This window comes from Spermophilus citellus (genome assembly GCF_964194105.1).
Source record: "Spermophilus citellus genome assembly, chromosome: 17".
NCBI lineage: Eukaryota > Metazoa > Chordata > Mammalia > Rodentia > Sciuridae > Spermophilus > Spermophilus citellus.
Window position 1 is genome coordinate 29,315,360 of NC_138199.1, and position 17,826 is coordinate 29,333,185.

Below are 17,826 nucleotides of genomic sequence, written 5' to 3' on the forward strand. Positions count from 1 at the left end.
GCAACTGCTCTCTTGCCTCAGTCAAGACACCAAGTCCCCAGTACCCTCACTAGAAAGAGGGGTGGCTCCCTTAGCTCACACTTCTTGAGTGCCCATATCCTCCGGTTGCCATGGAAACAATGAATTATTGCCCACCGGTTTCAAGTCAGCCAGCTCCTCTGGGGGAAGCAGGCTCCCACCACTGACAGCCCACCAAGTGACTCGTGTCACGGCCAGAAAGAGCCCCCAGCACAGCTGGCTGTGAGGAATGCCCCGCAGTCACTGCCCCTAAGGACAACTGGTGCAGGAGGAGCACGCACTTCACCTCTGCCCCCAGGAACAGCTGCCAAAAGAGCACAGCCCTCGGTTCCCCTCGCAAGCATGCGCCAGCCCCTCTCTCGCACGGAGTGAGGTGCTTCCACTCAGCCATGAGGCTTGTGCACACACCAGCCATTTCTGCCCGCACACGGCTTTGGCGGCAGTCGAGAGCTGCCAGCCCTGCCCCCCTCCCCGACAAGCATCTAGGGCGTGTCACATTCCCACCTTCACAGCCACCAAGAAGGGGGACCCTGAGCCGGGGCTAGTCGGGGTTCCCAGCTCACACTCCTCCAGGAGAAATACATCTTCATCTTCCAGAACCTTGTCCAAAAAGCCTATTGCCTCTTCTTCCTCTTCCATGGCAGCCGGAGCCCGCGGAGGGCAAACAGGAAGCAGGGTCCACGCAGCAGCAGCACCAGCAGCGGCCGCCGCCGCCGGGAGAGAGGCAGGCAGGCAAGCGGGCGGGAGGGAAAGCGCGCGGGGCAGGCCTACACCAGCATGCTGGCCTCCCCGGAGTCAGTCCTGGCACCTGGCCACCGGCTCCCGATGAAAGGCTCCATTATGAACCTTTTCCTGCTGCCGCTTTCCAGCCCTCCTGGGCGCGGGGCTGCGGGCCCGCCTCCTGCGCGTCCCCACCCTGCGAAAGGGGAAGCCTGGCCTTCGGGTAGCCCCTGCCGGCCGGCCGGCCGGCAGCTTCTCGCGCAGTGTCGGTCTCCGCCGGCGTTTCAGGGCTGTCACCCGGACCGTGGCGAGGCGGGCGGCGCAGCTGCAGGCGCCCTCCGCGGCCCTTCCTGACTAGCGCACCGGTCCCGCGCAGGCGGGGCCCCGGACGCCGCTCAGTCCTCGCGCTCTGCTCGCCCTGGCCGCCCCGCTGGCCGCTCGGTCCCGGCGCCCCGCCGCCGCGTTCCCGGCCCCACAAAGCCCGCCCTTTCTGGACTCGGAGGCTCGCGTTTGCTCTGAATACACAGGAAATGCACGTCTTGACTTGCGAGGTGGAGCCGTTCGTTCCCTCTGTGGTCACCGGGCAAGCGGCTGGCGGAGGCTTCTGATGCGGAGGAGGAGGGAGGGAGGAGGCCGCAGACAGGCCAGGCGGGCGCAGGGGGAGGTCTGCTTCCCAGAGACAGGCTTTATTTACAACTTCTCGCTAGAGCCGGCAGGCAGGGGGAAGCAAGAGAGTAGCTTAGTCGCAGAGCCGCCCCCCCCCCCAACCTGGTCACCACCGGTCACGGTGGGAATCTCATGAGCCGGAGCCCCCTTCGCACCTTGGCCTCAGTCTCCAACACCTATGCCAAGGGGAGGCTCAGGCCCGGTGAGAAACCACAGTTGTCATCCCTACCACGGCTGGATGAACAAGATTTTTTTTTGGGGGGGGCACCTGTCCTGCCTCACCCCCAACAAGAGCTGAGTGTCAACCAGAGTCCTGAGCACGTGTCACCTGGCGCCACAGACCAACCAGATGTCACGTTCCACCTGTGAGTGGCAACGCCACTTGCTTGGAGGAGTTTCCCCTCAAGAGGGGCCTCCCCCAATAGAAGAATCTCTACAAGGCCAGGACACCTAAGATCTAGGACAGGTAGCATTGCGAGCTCTGCCCATTCCCAGCTTGCTTCTCATCCTTACAGAAACTAAATTCATCCAAAGGGTGAAGCCCCAGTGTAGGTCTCCTAGCCCGGATCCCTGAGATGCACACAACTCTACTTTCAGGGGGGAGGAGTCTAGAGGCAGTTCCGGGAACAGACTTTCACTACACAAAATCAAGGACAATGATGACAAACACTAGTACCCCTGAGGGTGCAGGTGAGGTAATCAGTGAAGGAACCAGGTAGGGCTGGGCAAGCTAGATAAACCTCCCTGGCTCCAGCTGATGGCTGCTAAAGGTAAAGCAGGCTCCTGATTGCCTTTCTCTGTTGAAGTGAGAAATCTGGATTCTTGGGTGAAATCTCCTGATTTAAAAATGACTGCAAGGGCTGGGGATGTGGCTCAAGCAGTAGCGGGCTCACCTGGCATGCGTGCGGCCCAGGTTCCATCCGCAGCACCACATACAAACAAAGATGCTATGTCCGCCAATAACTAAAAAATAAAAAATATTTTTAAAAAATGACTGCAAATAATTTGCATCTTTTAAGAAACATGATGCAGTTTAAGTGAACGGCATCTGTGACCTGAATTATCAGGTCCACCAATTACAGGGCTGCCTTTATTCTTGCAATGGGTTGTTTCTTTGAGGAAAAGTTAGGACTCTTGTGTGGGGAATGTGTGGGGAATTTTCCCTGAGTGTCTCCTTTGTCCCATTTCCTCACTGGACCGGGTATCTTGGAGTCAAATTCAGCTTCACACACTACTAAAAGACCATTTATCTGTGTAAACCTGTATCTTAGCTTCCACCAACCAGGCAGTGCAGAGTCTGAGTCTGTCTGTCAGTGCCTCGTGTGTCCATGACCAGTCTCTCATGCACATATCACATTCCCTGTCAGGTGACAATTGTACAGCCACAGGATAAAGAGTCAAACTGTCAAGACCATTTCCAAAGGAAGGTCAAACTGGGCACCATCCTGAGCCCAGGTGGTGCCAACTTCTCTCTGCTTCACCTCCCTGCTCAGCACCTTAGCTGAGAACAGCCCTCTGCTGAGCCACCAAGCTGGGTGGAGAGGAGGAAAAAGAGAAGAATGGGCATGGTTTCTATCCCCATTTCAAAAAAAAAAAAAAAATCTGTAGAAGTTCGGAGCTCAAATGGGGTTCCTGTCAATCTCTCAGTAGTAGAAAACCTGTTCTTGCTGGTCACAGGCTCCATCTTGTCACCAAATACAGAGATATGGGATGGGTTATCTGGGGCCCTAGAGACTGTCTGGCCTTGGTCAGGGAACTGTTCCCTCACCCCAAACCCCTCTCCCTCCAGTCCCTGGTTTTTCCCTGTCCCTGCCCTGGCTGGGTTATAAATAACCAGGGCACATATGAAGGGCCCTTTCAGCCACAATTCCTCATTTGGTTTGGGCGGGTAAGGCTGTTCCCAGAGTTTGGGAACAACCAGGCCTGGCATTCCCCAGGGCACAAGTGTGTCAGCTTGGGGCCTTGTGCCACAGGTTCTTCTGTCTCCACCCTGCAGGATCCAGTGCCTGGCATGAGCTGCTCACATGGGTCAGACAAGCAGGAGGCATGAGAGAAGAGCTAGAACTCCAAGGAACACTAGGTGTCCCTTCCTCCACCCAGGAGAACATGAGGCGCCCTTAACAGTCTTTTAGAGTATACCTATCTTTATTCCTCACACCCCTAGCATGGTGGGATCAGCACCCAATTCTTCCCCCAAACCTTGAACCTCACAGAAGCGACTCACTGAACATCCAAGGCATCTCTGCTCCACCCCACTCCAGTTGCCTGGAATTTCCAGTGAGTAACTAGGATGCCCCCTCTACCAAACTCCTCAAAGGCCCTCAGTCCTCTCCCTGGAGGGGGAGTGACTCACAAGTCCCCAGAGTGCTCCCTCCCTTTCCTTCACAGATGCCCTGAGCTGGAACTGGGCTTCCTCTCTGTGTCCTCCACACTCTGCCTGCTTCAGTCTGGCTCCTGAGCCTCCTCTCCAGAGAAGCAGCCACTCTAAAGGCCCCCAACTGCCTGTTCCAGAGGCAGAGCCCCCCCCCCCACCCCAAGGTTCACCTCTGCAGTCTGGACTTTCTCAAAACCCTTAGTTCTCTTGGCCATAGAGTTGCAACTTGTGACCACTCCTTGGTTTAGGCTGGCCCTTCTTTCTCCTGCCCCTATACATGTGGAGGCCCCCACTCAGGCCCCTGTGCTCTATCTTTGGAGAACTCATCCCTTCTTAACTGCTAGGCCGCCAGCAACTCATCATCATCCCCAGGCCCAGCATCTTGCTAGGCTCTGTCTGTCTGACACCTGCACTGACAGTTAGATCTCCTCCCCTGGGAGATGCCCAGGCAGCCTCAACTCCACATATCCAGACCAGGAGGCCCCTCCTCCTCCCTAAACCAGCTTCCCCTTTTGGCTTCTCCACTTTTGTTGGTGGGCCGCCATCTCATGGCTCTTCCTCCTTCTGGCCCTACATGTCCCTTTTACCAGGTCCTTTGGTTCTTCCTTTTTTTTTTTTCTTTTTCCAAATTCACCAACCAACCAAGATTTGCAGCATTCACACCTACACAATCCCAGTCATTTGTACTCCCCATGTCATCTGTCATCTACCTGTTCACTGACTCCATTCATTCATACCCTGAAAAGGCCTGGCAGGGCAGACACACGACCTGAAACAGGACCCCTGCCATTTGGCCCACTCTTGATCCACTGAGGCTGAAGAATGTCTGAATAAAGGAGGCACAGTTCTCATTCATCAGTCTCGATGGGAACACAGGACAAAGCCACCAGTCCTGCCAGAGGGGGAAAACTTCACAGGAGAGTGGCTTTTGGGTGTCAATCTTTGATTGAACCCAAGGGTGCTTTACCACTGAGCTACTCCCCAGCCCTTTTCATTTTTTGAGACAGGGTCTTGCTAAGTTGCTAAGTTACTAAAGCCTCAAACTTGTGATCCTCCTGCCTCAGCCTCCAGAGTTGCTAAGATTATAGGCCTGTGCCACCATACTCAGCATAGGGGAGGGTTTCTAAGCACAGAGAAAAAAGGTGCCTGTGTGTGTTTGGGGGTGGTGGCGCCGGGGACTGAACCCAGGGCCTTGCATATGCTAGGCAATGCTCTACCACTGAGCTACCACCCCAGCCCTTTTTATTTTGTTTTGAGACAGGGCTTTGCTAAATAGCTCAGGCTGTCCTTGAACTTGTGATTCTCCTGCCTCAGCCTCCAAGTAGCTAGAATTACAGGTGTGTGCCACCGTGTTTGGCATGAAATGGTTTTTTGTTTTGTTTTGTTTTTTAAGGAGAGAGAGAGAGAGAGAGAGAGAGAGAGAGAGAGAGAGAGAGAGAGAGAATATGAATCTTTTTTTGTAGATGGACACAACACAATGCCTTTATTTTTATGTGGTGCTGAGGATGGAACCCGGGTCCCACCCATGCTAAGCGAGCGCTCGAGCCCTCTACCACTGAGCCATAATCCCAGCCCCATGAAATGGTTTCTTAAGGAAACCCAGGAGACATAGAGAACAGAAGAGAAAAAGGCTAGGAGACAAACAGGGAGAGGCTGGCTGGAGCCAATGAGGCACCCAGACCAGATCCACATCTCCAAGACTCCAGTGGATTACTCCCCACCAATGGCCTTCTCTCACACTCCTCCTCCACCCTCCCAGTCCCTTACGACTCAGTCTACAAGTCTGCTGTGCACCAGGCAAGCACCGTGCTCACACTCAGAATGCAGTCACAAACAGGAGATACTGTGTTTACCTGCATGGAGCTAATGGTCTCAGCAGAAGAGTGACCATTGTGCTGACTCCCAAAGCAGAGCCAAGGGACGGGCAGTGCCAGGGGAAGGGCAGGACTGGGGAGAGGCACATTTTAGAACTATTCAGTTGAAGTGCCATTGCTCTGGAAGGGGTAACATGGAAATGTCTATTGTTGATTTTAAATGTTCACACCCTCTGACTCAGCAATTCCACTCTAGGGAATTTCTCCGAAAAAAAAAAAAAAAAAAACTTCTAGAAGGACACAAAGATATATATGTTTAAAGATGTTCATTGCTGCAATATTTATACCAATGAAGACTGAAAAGAGCCCAAATGTCTATCAAAAGTGGACTGATCTGGCAGGGCAGAGTGGTGCCTACCTGTAACCTCAATAACTCCAGAGGCGGAGGCAGGAGGATTGAAGTTAGACACCAGCCAGGGCAATTTAGCAAGACCCTTTCTCAAAATAAAAAATAAAGCTGGGCGTGGTGACGTAAGCCTGTAATCCCAGTGCCTCGGGAGGCTAAGGGCAGGAGGATCATGAGTTCAAAGCCAGCCTCAGCCACTTAGCGAGGCCCTAAGAAACTCAGTGAAACCCCGGCTCTTAAATAAAATATTAAAAAGGGCTGGGGATGTGACTCAGTGGTTAAGTGCCTGTAGGTTCAAACCCCCTACTAAAAATAAATAAAGAATAAAAAAGGGCTGGGGATGTAGATCAGTGGTAGAGCACTTGCTTAGCATAAGGCCCCAGCACTACAAAAGGAAAAAAGAAAAGGGGTGGGGGCTGGTTAAATAAATTACATCCATAGAACGAAATACTGCATACATTCAGGAAGAGGAATAAGGTTGATCTTTAATTACTAGTATACAAGATGTCTTAGTCTTATTAACTAAAACAACATGAGCAAACTTCATAACTACCAATAGCATGATCTCGTTTATATATATGTATATATACACATATAATAATGCATGGAAAAAAATGAGAAACTTACAACTAACTCTTGGCAGTTCTCTGTGTAGGATGCAAGTTAAAGAGACTTTCGCTTTCTACATTATGTATTCTGTTGTTAGACTTTTTAGTGATGCAATCAGGGAAAATAAAGAAGCTATAAAAAGAAATGTGGGGGATGGGGGTTTTGCTCAGTGGCAGAGCACATGCTTAGCATGCGCAAGGCCCTGGGTTCCATCCCCTGGCACCACAAAAAGAAGAAGTCTGTTAAATACTATGACTGGGAATTTAAAGTAAGCTCAGGGTACAAAGGAGGTCCATCTGAGGCAGCAAAGAAGTCACTGGAGGCTCCCTGGAGGAGACATTAAAACTCAGACGGAAAAAAAAAAATGAGCAGGGGTTAGCCATGCCAGTGGGGGCTGGGAGACAGACAGTGTTCACAGGCTCATTCACACAGTATTTACTGAGTACCTACTATGTTCTAAGCCCTGAGAACTACAAGGAGCAAAAGTTTTGTTACAAAACAGACAAACCCCTCATGGAGTTGACATTCCAGTAGGGGACTGGTCACCACGAGGCTGCAGAGGTACAGGCAGGGGTCAAGTGGTCAGATCAGTCAGGGTCTGGATTTCACCTGTCAGACAAAGGGAAGGCATGGGAGGGTTTTTAAGCAGGGAGTGACATGACCATTGTTTAATGCCTCCCTCTGGCTGACATCAGATTTCTCTTTCTAAAACACAGTTCACTCTGTGCCCAGCAGGAAGCCACTAAATCAGCCCAAACAAGGGCAGCGGGGCCTGGCTGATGACTCAGCCCATCACACTCCAGACAAGAACCTCTGGAAGGGCCAGGCACATTCCCACCTCCGGGTTCCAGTGGTTGCAGTTCTCTTGGCCTGAAGCACTTTCTCCTTCCTCCTGGCCTGTCCCCGGCTCTCCCGGCTTTCTTGGCAGAAGCTCAAGCCCCACTCCAAACTTTTGGAGTTCAGTAGATCTTGGGTCAATGAGAACTGCCCCCAGAGGCCAGTGCCAGGCAGGGAGAGAGTCACTACAGCTGCAGATAGCACCAGAGTCACTATCCTCCTAACCTTGTTCCCTCCTCTGCCTTCCCTTTCTCTGTTATAGAACACTGTGTGAGTATAATCTCAGCAACTCAGGAGGCTGAGGCAGGAGGATCACAAGTTTGAGGCCAGCCTCAACAAGTTGGCAAGACCCTAAGCAATTTAATGAGACCCTTTTTCAAAATAAAAAATAAAAAAGGGCTGGGGATGTGACTCAGAGGTAAAGCAACCCTAGTACAAAAAAAAAAAAAAAAAAAAAAACCAACAGAAAACAAACCCCCTGCCAGATCTGTAACCCTGGGCAAGACATCCTTATGGGTTACGTGGGGATAATCATAGCACCAATCCTGGATCCTGTAGGGTCTGGTGCACACGGGGTGGTGCTGGGAGTGTGGTAAGCCCTCAGCTAGCTCCAGCTGTTCCCCCTCTTCTTTGGAAGGTGCTGTGTGTTGAAGAAATACAGAAGAGGGGGTCCTAGCCCATTCACAGACTCACCTCTTAAGTGTTCCAATGAACCCAGCATCCCCCCACACCCCCAACCAGACCATTCTCCTTTCCCAAAACCTCCAGTGGCTGTCCCACATTCCAGAAGGTACACAGCTCCCTTACCTAGCATATTCTTCCAGACCAGTCCCCCAGCAGAGCATAACCCACTCTCAAGGCTACCTTCTGCAAGGTCCTCTCCCTCCCTTTGGGTATTTATATCTCTCAAGGCTGTTGCTCAGAGGACCTGGAAATAAAGGGATTTGGGGCTAGGGGGTGTAGTTCAGTGGTAGAGCATGTGCTTAGCATAAGCACAGACCTGAGTTCAATACCCAGCACTTCAAAAAAAGAAAGAACAAAAGGAAAAATAAAAAGGGTTTAACAAAAAAATATAGGAGTTTGTTGTTGTTGTTTTTTTTTGTATGTGTGAATCCCTTGATCATATTAATTCCCCACAGCACCCGAAAGAGTATCTTGTAAAAAGTGGGTGCTGGAGCCAGTACACACCTCTATTCCCAGTAACTCAGGAGGCTGAGGCACAGGGATGGCAAGTTCAAGGACAATCTCAGCAACTTAGTGAGGTCCTGTCTCAAAAAAAATAATAAAATTAAATTAAAGGGCTGGTGAGATGTAGCTCAGTGGTAAAGTGCCCCTGGGTGCAAGCCCCAATACTGCCACCTCAAAAAGGTGGGTGCTCAGAAACTCTTAGTGAGTGGAAACAATACCAGGAGGCTTACAGGGCAAGGCGAGGGGTTGCCCACGAAGCTAAATCAAGGGGCTCAGATTAGATGATGGCTCTCATGGAACAGTCATATAAAGGGGGATCCTAGGGCTAAAGGGAACTCAAAAGACATGGCATGGTGACAGCGCACTTTTGTAATCCCAGCAACTTGGGAGGCTGAATCAGGAGGATTGCAACTTTGAGCCCAGCCTCAGCAACTTAGCGGGACCTTGTCTCAGAATAAAAAATAAAAAAGGGCTGGGGATGTGGCTCAGTGGTTAAGCACCCCTGGGTTCAATCCCTGGTACCAAAAACATAAAATAAAAGGAGCTAGGGTTGTGGCTCAGTGGTAGAGCACTCGCTTAGCACGTGTGAGGTACTAGGTTGGATCCACAGGACCACATAAAAAATAAATAAATAAAGGTATTGTATCTATCTACAACTAAAAATAAAATAAAATAATAAAAATCCACTAACAATGAAGGAATCTCCTCTCTACCTTCAGTCCCCAGCCTCTGCTTGAATCCTTCCAAAGAAAGGAAGCTCATTTCTTATCCTGTTGCTGGACAGTTCCAGCAGCTGAAACTTTGTTCCTGGTGTTAATGTACTCAGCTCTTGCCTTCCAGTAACTCTATTCTCATCCTGTCCTCCAGGACAACCCAAGATACTCTTTTAATTGGGTAGTGTCCGCCTCATTCAAATGCCAGTATGGAGGGGCATGCAGTCAGCAGTCTCCCCATCCCACCCCCAGCCACTTGCTGACACACACTCCTGCTAGGCTAGGGGGCGGGGAGTGGCCCTGGGATCCTATATCACATAACTGGGTTCACAGGTACCATTTACCCAACCTGAACACTTGGATCTATCTTCCCTAGTGGCCCCTCACCTTGCCCCGTGAGTCCTGTGGGGCCATTTCCATTCACTTAAGTCTTTTCTCAGAACCATCTTTTTCCATTTAGTAAATGCCAAATGTCCTGGGCCAGCAGTGGGGGTAGGAATGGGGGGGAGCCCCTGCCCTGAACAGCTGTTCTAGACACTTGTCTTTCTAACCTCCTTTTAGAGCCACAGTTCTGAGTCAGTGGTGATTTTGAACCTCCTGGAGGAATTTGGCAATGTCTGGATACCTTCTTCTTCTTCCGATTTTTGTTTGTTTATTTGTTTTGTTCTGGGAGTGAACCCAGGGGTGCTCTACCACTGAGCTACATTCCCACTCATTTTGAACTTTTAAATCTTATTTATTTATTTATGGACTAGGGATTGAACTCAGGGGTATTCTACCATTGAGCTGCATCTCCAGTCCATTTTTTTTTTTTTTTTTTTTTTTTTTGGTACTAGGGATTGAACCCAGGGACGCTTAACCACTGAGCCACAACCCCAGCCCTTTTTTATATTTTATTTAGACATAGGGTCTCAGTGAGCTTCTTACAGCCTTGCTAAGTGGCTGAGGCTGGCTTTGAACTCAGGATCCTCCTGCCTCAGCCTCACAAGCTGCTGGGATTACTGGTATGTGTTACCCAGTTTTCATTTTTATTTTTAGACAGGGTCTCACTAAATCGTTGAAGCTGGCCTCAAAGTTGCAATCCTACTGTCTCAGCCTCCCTCCCAAGTCAGTGGAATTATAGGTGTGTACCACTGTGATTGGCCCTGGATACATTTTTGAATGTCACAACTTGAGGATGCTACTGGCATTGAATGGGGAGAGGTCAGGGACGTCACAGCCTACAATGTGCAGGCCGACCCCTCATAACAAAGGATTGTCTGGCCCTTTCCAGATTATAACCCCTGCTTGAGATGCACTTCAGAACCAGAAGCCGGGCTGGCTCTGAGGAAGGAGTCGGGTGAACATTTACAGGGCCAAACTCAGTGAGCAGAGCCCCTCGTTCTCTGTTTCCTGGCTCTGCCTTTCCTCCTCCGGCACAGATACTGAGAGGGGAGAGAGGGAGGGCACATGCTGTTGAAGTGGGAAATGGCTCAGATCAAGTCTAAACCCTTGTTATGGTCTGGATCTGAGGTGTCTCCCAAAAGTTCAGGTGAAATAATGTAAGAGCTTAACCAAATCAGTGCAAAAATCTACTTGAATGGATTAACTGAGTGGTAACTATAGGCAGGTAAGGTGTGGCTGGAGGAGGGGTGCCCCTGGGGGGTGTGCCTTTAGGGTATATATTTTATCTCGGGTGAGCAGAGCTCTCTGGTTTCCTGATTGTAATGTCCTGAGCTGTTTTTCCTCCTTCATACTCTTTCTTTCTTTTCTATTCTTTTTTTTTTCTTTTTTGGCACCAGGATTGAATCCAGGGGCGCTTAACCACTGAGCCACATCCCCAGCTCTTTCTATATTTTATTTAGAGACAGTGTCTCGCCAAATTGCTAAGGCCCCGCTAATTTGCTGAGGCTGGCTCTGAACTCCCGATCCTCCTGCCTCAGCCTCCAGAGCAGCAGGGATCACAGGGGTGTTCTACCGTGCCGGCCTCCTTCATACTCTTCTGCCTTGATAATCTGCCTCATCTTGGGACCAGAGCAATGGAGTCAGCTATGGACTGGGACATCTGGAACTGTAAGCGCCAAATAAACTTTTCCTTCTCTAAAATGTTCTCGTCAGGTCTTTGGTCACAGAGGCAGGAAAAAAAAAAAAAAAGCTGACTACAACAACCCCCTTCCCAGACACTGGGCTCTTTCCTTGGTGTCTCTCTCTTTCCCTTGAGTTCCCCAGGGTGACACTCCCCAAAAGGGCTTTCGCCCAGCAAGAATACTGCGGAGAGCTGAGCCACCCTTGATGGGGCCAGAACAGGACAGGGAAGGACCAAGGGTAGCCAGAGCTAAAAGCCCATGAGAGAGCTGGGGTTCACATCCCAGGTGGGGTTCAAACTCAGCTAGCTCCCCAGTAGGTATTTAATTCCATTGACAGTTGAGGGGACTGAATCTCAATGAGCCGCCAAAAGTCACATGGCCTGATCGATAGAGGTAGGACAAGGGCGCTTGGGCTCACGTTCTGGAGAAGACCCAGAGCGGGGTGGTTACCAGTACCCCAACCCTGATGAGGTGTGTAGCCTCCCTGCGCCCTAGTTTCCACGTGTGTAAAAGGAGCAAGAATGGTGCCCACCTCACAAGCTGGTGCTGAGGACCAAATGAGCTCATAGTTACAAAGCCCGACAGCAGTGCCTGGCAATTAGAAAGTGCCATGGAAATATTTGCAGTTTTTCTCTTCTTTCTGCCACACAGGCCAGAGGGTGAGGGCTCCCTGTGTCCCTCCAGATGGAGGCTAATGGCCCATCACCATGCTGGACAGGAGGTCAACAAGAACATCTTCCACGTGAAAGAAAAACACTCTGCCCTTGTTAGCACCGACGACGAGTGGAGAAGCCAGGTCACAATGACAGAAAATAGTCTCTGGGGTAAGAGCTTGCTGATTCCCTGTCGCCCTTGTGCATCTGGGTGGTCCAGCTTCTGCCCCCAAGTGTCTCACCTCTGGGTGGCTGAACACCCCAGGCTTTCAGGACAGTTGTTTCAGAGAGCAATTTAACACCATGTTGTCGTGATTATTTGGGTCCATCACATTCTGTCTCTCTCCCTGTCTCTCCAAAGACTTCAGGATCTCAAGGGCAGAGAACGCATCTTGTTGGACCCATCCTCTTATCTATGGTGCCTGGACAAATTGAGTAAATGCTGCTTTCTTAAGTAGCCTGATTGGCTGATATGAAATACATTAATGAACTAGGACCCCAGCACACTAGCAGGGAAGGGTCCAGACAGGATGCGAGAGCCACCAGGATCAGCTGGGCAGCCAGGTGGGTCCATCAGGGGAGACACCCTGGAGGGATGATCAAGGCAGAGCCAGGTGGAAAAAGCTGTGAGGGGTGGCCTGGAGAGGACAGGGAGAGCGATCTAGGAAGGAGACAGAGGATCAAAACTCCAGCGTGTTATCTGCCTACATCCGACTTAGTTCCTTCCCACCCTGCCCTTGAATTTGTTCATGGATAAAACAGTGGAACTCCCTGAGAGGCTGAAGGTGTTGGGTAGCAATGAAGCCCACGGGGCCCCTCGCAGAGCACCCGGCATGTGGGAGCCAGTTAGTAACCTCTTCTTTATAGTAGGGGAGAAATGGGGAACAAGGTTACCCAGTCAAGGAGGCAGGCGAGCTGCATGTCTGCCTCCACCGTGGCCATCCCTTAGCTACCTCACCAGGCCTGGGACAGAACATGAAGGCAGGAGAGTGGGGTGCAAGCTCAGAAGCTGCTGCTCTCCATCTGGCTCCCCCATTCACTTGGAAACAACCTGTTTGCTTTGCAACTCCAACCCCTAAGCCCTCAGTAGGGGACTGGGGAAGTAGGGAGAAGGCAGTGATTCTTCCCAGCTTTGTCCCAAGACTGCCCTTACCCTCCCTTCCTCCTCCTTGGTCACCTAGAACTACTTGGTTCAATGCCAGACACCATTTAAGAACCCCTAAATGCCTGAGCTGTTGATGGGGCCCACAGAGATGATCAGGGATTGGGGCTACCAATCTCATAATAGCCGATGCATCCCACAAGTAACTATGTACACCCCCCCAGACAGTAAAGAGGCCAGCAGTGAGTTATAAAAGCTTCACAGGGAAGGGGCGGGCATCTGCGCAGGACCTGGCAGCACCATTCCGACTGCAGCACCACAAGGACCCAAGCTTAAGTAAAGCTCTAGCTCCCTGGCTGTGTGGTCTCAGGCAATGATGTCTCCTCTCTGAGACTCAGTTTCCTCCACCGTAAAATGGAGATAAAGCACATACGTCATTGGGCCATCATAGACCTTAAATGAGACAACAAGCTCTGCAGCTGTGATGTTGATGAGGAAGAGATGGGAGAAGAGGAGAAGGATAACAGTGATAGTGTCAACTCACCTCCATCCTTATCTGTGGCGTCTCCTGCCAGCTGGAGTCTGAACCATGAACAGACTTTACAATTTACAAAGCATTATGCTAACACCATCTCATGGAAAACTCGTGACTGCCGTCTGAGGTCAGGAGGGAGGAAATGCTCAGGATCTTCACAGATGGAGCTCAGAGAGGGCGAAGAACCTTCCTAAGGTCACAAAGCTACAAAGTGGTAGAGGAGGGACAGAACCTAGGTCTTCTCTTTGCCTGTGGTCCCTTTTTTTATACCTCCCTAGAGGGGAGAAAGGAGTTTATGGCCTATGGGGAGCAAGATTGTGGTCCTGGCTGAGGAACCTAAGCCCCCCACTTGTCAGCTGAACTACAGTCCGCACTGGTCCTTCCCAATATGCAACGTGGCAATCCCAGTTAAACTGAACCATTGGTGGTCTATGACCTTGACCCTGTGCCAGCGTGCTCTGCTCAGCCTAGACCTGGGGAATATCTGAAGGGCTGGGTTTCAGGGTTCATCCCATACCTCTGTGGGCTCAAACTAAGATGAGAGCAGCAGAGTAAGGCATGTTGGGAAGTGAGAATACGTATCTGTCAACACCAGAGGTTTTGTTTCATCTGGGGCTACCACATGTGGCAGGAGGGACCCAATCCCAGAAAGGAGGTGGGCTGCAAAAGCAGATTTCTTGTTCAGCATGTGCTTACTAGATGGGGTCCTTGCAATGCTCCTGATTCCCCACATCTCTAAAAGCCGATAAGAAAAGCCTCACAGACCTCAGTCACCAAGGACTGAGCATCACCATGAGCCAGGCCTAATGCCCTGGGCCATCCTCTCAACAGCCCTTGGGGTAGTCAGTGCTATTTAGAGATGAAGAAACTGAGGCTGAGTGGTATTACGACACTGGTGCAATGTCTCACAGCTAGAGAGATTTTCGTCTTTCTAAAACTTAAGTTCTTTCCATTCTTTGGGCTGCTGAGAGTAAGACTGTGATTGCTGAATTTATGTGTCAACTTGAATGAACCACAGGGTGCCCAGATATATGTCTTAACAAAATTCTGAGTATGTCTGTGATGGTATTTCTAGATGAGATTAATAGTTAAAACTGCAGACTGGGTAAAGCCAATTACCCTCATCAGTGTGGGTGGACCTCATATAATCCACTGAAAACCCAAGTAGAACAAAAAGCTGAGTAAGAGGAAACTCTTCCTACTTGACTGGGGCACTAGTCTTTTCTGGCCATTGGACCTGGATTGAAACATCAGCTGTTCTTGGATGTCAAGTCCACTGGCTTTCAGACTGGAATTTCTGCCGTTGGCTCTCCAGGTTCTTATGCCTCTGGACTTGGATCAGAACTACACATTAACTCTCCTGGGTCTCAAGCAATCCACTGTCGAGACTGGGACTTCTCAGTCTCCATAATCACATGAGTCAATTCCTTCTAGTAAATCTCTTCATATATATTTATGTGTACACACACACACACACACACACACACACACACACACACCTTACAGTTTCTATTTCTCTGAGGTACCCTAACACAAAGACCAATCCTTTAGTTTCCAGGAGAGAGCTGGCTGCTATTCGGGTGTAGAAGGCTCAGCTGCCAGCCTCTGCCAGAGGCCAGATATCTGAATATCTGATCTGGCTCTAAGTCCCCACTGTTCTCAAGTTCCCAACAGGAAGACTGACCAAATGAGATCAGCCAGGTTGCAGAAACCTTGACTCTCTTTTCTTTTTTTTTTTTTCAAACCAAAACATCCCCAAGTACTCAGGAAGAGATACTGCCACCCTCCAGACACCCCAACACGAACAGCAATACTTTCAGGGTCCACTAGGTGGGGCCAGCGATACAGTGGAAAGGGCAGAAACACAGGGGATGGAATTTTCCCTGCCATTCCCAAGTTGGATAAATTGCTCCCTACTCCTATTTGTAGAGGCTTCTAGTCAAAGATGTCAAAATCAATATGAGAGGCCCCACGCACTTCAGTGGATTGTCACTCTGTAGCAACTCTACATTTCAAAGTTCTCAAATTAGGTTATCCCCTTATGAGCCACCAAGCAAAACGGGGAGCCACAGGGAGCTACAAAGTAAAGTTACGGTCCCAAGCCTCAGAGTACCTGGTAGGGGCATCTCCCCATGTAGGATGTGAGCTGTTTTACTAGAGAAAGTGCCAGACAGTACTTTTCACCAGGGAATCTAACATAGGACTGCCTGAGTGGGATGAACACCAGGAAGGAACAGGAGACAAGAGACAGAGAGGAAGGCAGGAAGGGTATGGCAAGGACCTGGCCCTGTGCTGAGGTGCTACAGGGCATCTCCCCGCAACTGTTCACAGCTGTGGCTCTGCCTGGGCATCTCTGAGCCCTGCAGGCACCTGAGACTGGAAGGCAGAGATGGGAAACAAGAGTGCTCCCTTGCCTTCCCTTTGGTTGGGGTCCAGGTCCCAGAATTCCTTCTTCTCCATGGGGTACAAAATCCTGTCCCTGCCTGTCCAAGATGGCTATCTCTAACCCATCATCTCTCCTTAGGAATAACAGAGGAACGACACCCCAGAACACTAGCTGGGGGGAGCCTGAAGCTGACCAACACCCTTGCCCACCCCCTCCACCTCCCACCTGCACCCCACCATCCCTTCCCAAACTTGTACTGCCTGGCAGCCGCTGAGCTCTGCCTCGGCCTCTGTTGCCATGGCAACCGTGTGGCTTCCCCCAAGTGGGAAGCTGGTTGCCAAGGCCCTTGTTGCCAAAGGCTATAACAGCCACCCCAGTGTGTGAAGAGGGAGTGCAGGGGGTTCTCCAGAATGGTAGAGTCCAGGCAGCCTCCAGCTGGAGTGGGGGTGCTAGGCCCCAGAGAAGACAAATGCATCACACGGTGTCTCTCAGCATTGCTCTTCTGGGGGCTTCAGAGAAAAGAAAAAGAACTCCCACAAAACATAGCTGGACAAGCCTGAATCCAGCAGGACCAGGCACTCCTACAGCTCACCCCAAACACACACATGCCACCAAGAGAAACAGCTTTGATTCTTCTCCCAAACTCCAGAAAAAGAGCCCTGAGGAATCTCTGTCTTGCTGGTTCCTGTGTCTCAGAGGCACACACGAAAGCAGGGCCCAGAGTCTATCCCAGCAACAGCATGAATTACAACTATGTGTCCCTTCACACATTTTTACCCCCTGCCCTGTCTTGGAGGACAGGCTTAATACTCCTTATAAAACGCTTCTTTTGGGAGCAAAACTCCTGCCTCTGTTGACAAGAGGAGAGGTGGTCACCCACCAGGGTTTGGCCTTTCCTGAGTGAAGAGCACAGGGCTGGAGGGGCTTCCAGTCAGGCCAGACCACAGAAGCAGCTCTTTCCACCCTGCAGAGAGCACAAGGCCAGCTTTGGCTTGGCTGAGCCAGCACCTGGACATCCACGACCCACAGGCCATCTATGCAGCCACTGTCCATCCTGGGTGCAGACAGAAGGGTCTGGTCCTTCCTGGAGCCTCCTCCCCACCCTGTTAAGCAGAGAGACTACCAGGGAAAGACAGGAAGGGGTGTCTGGGAAGTATGGAAGCCAATGCTAGAGGGGAGACAGGCACAGGGGTGGCAGAGAGCAGCAGGTGAGGAGAGAGGAAAGCAGAAGCCAGAGAGCGGCCCCCAATGGAAAGAGAGGCCCGGAGCACCCAGAACACGGGGTCCATACTCCCCCAGTCTGGCCCCAAGCAGAGCATGGCCGGGAGGCCCAGGATGCTCTCCCACCCTCCCCAGAAACCTCCCTTCCCCAAACCCCAAAGGAAAAGCAGGTGTGTACCTACCCCAGGTGCCAGCCCCTCAGGTGGAGTGGGAGAGATGCCATCCCCGCCACCCTGGCTGCGGGCGCTGAGCTGGGGTGACATGGTGGGTGACTCGTCGATGTACGGCATGGTCTCCGAGCCCTCGGGGGGCCCCTTCTGCTCCTCATGCCCCTCTGCGTCGTAGTCGTCGGCCCCGTAGCTGAAGTCTGAGACAAGGAACAGGAAAGGCCACTGAGAGTCCTCCACGAGGGCTGCCAGGGACTGGTAGCGCAGTGGGCGCCGGCGGCGGCCCCCAGCTGCCATGGCCCCGGGCGCACCATGCACACCTGGCCGGGGCAGGGGCTGCGCGGGGGCCCG

General features: G+C 51.3%; 1 protein-coding gene across 4 annotated transcripts in view; it reads right to left on the reverse strand.

Moving 5' to 3' along the window:
• Window positions 1-17,826, reverse strand: part of ABR (ABR activator of RhoGEF and GTPase) — a 192,626-nt gene that overhangs the window by 75,359 nt on the left and 99,441 nt on the right. For 3 of the 4 annotated variants that reach the window (XM_081272941.1, XM_081272942.1, XM_081272943.1), the window contains exon 2: window positions 17,491-17,675. In XM_081272941.1, the coding sequence (XP_081129067.1) occupies window positions 17,491-17,675 (185 nt within the window). Of the gene's footprint in view, window positions 1-522; window positions 1,324-17,490; window positions 17,676-17,826 lie in introns of those variants that run through there. The other variant, XM_081272944.1, reaches the window with a different exon arrangement.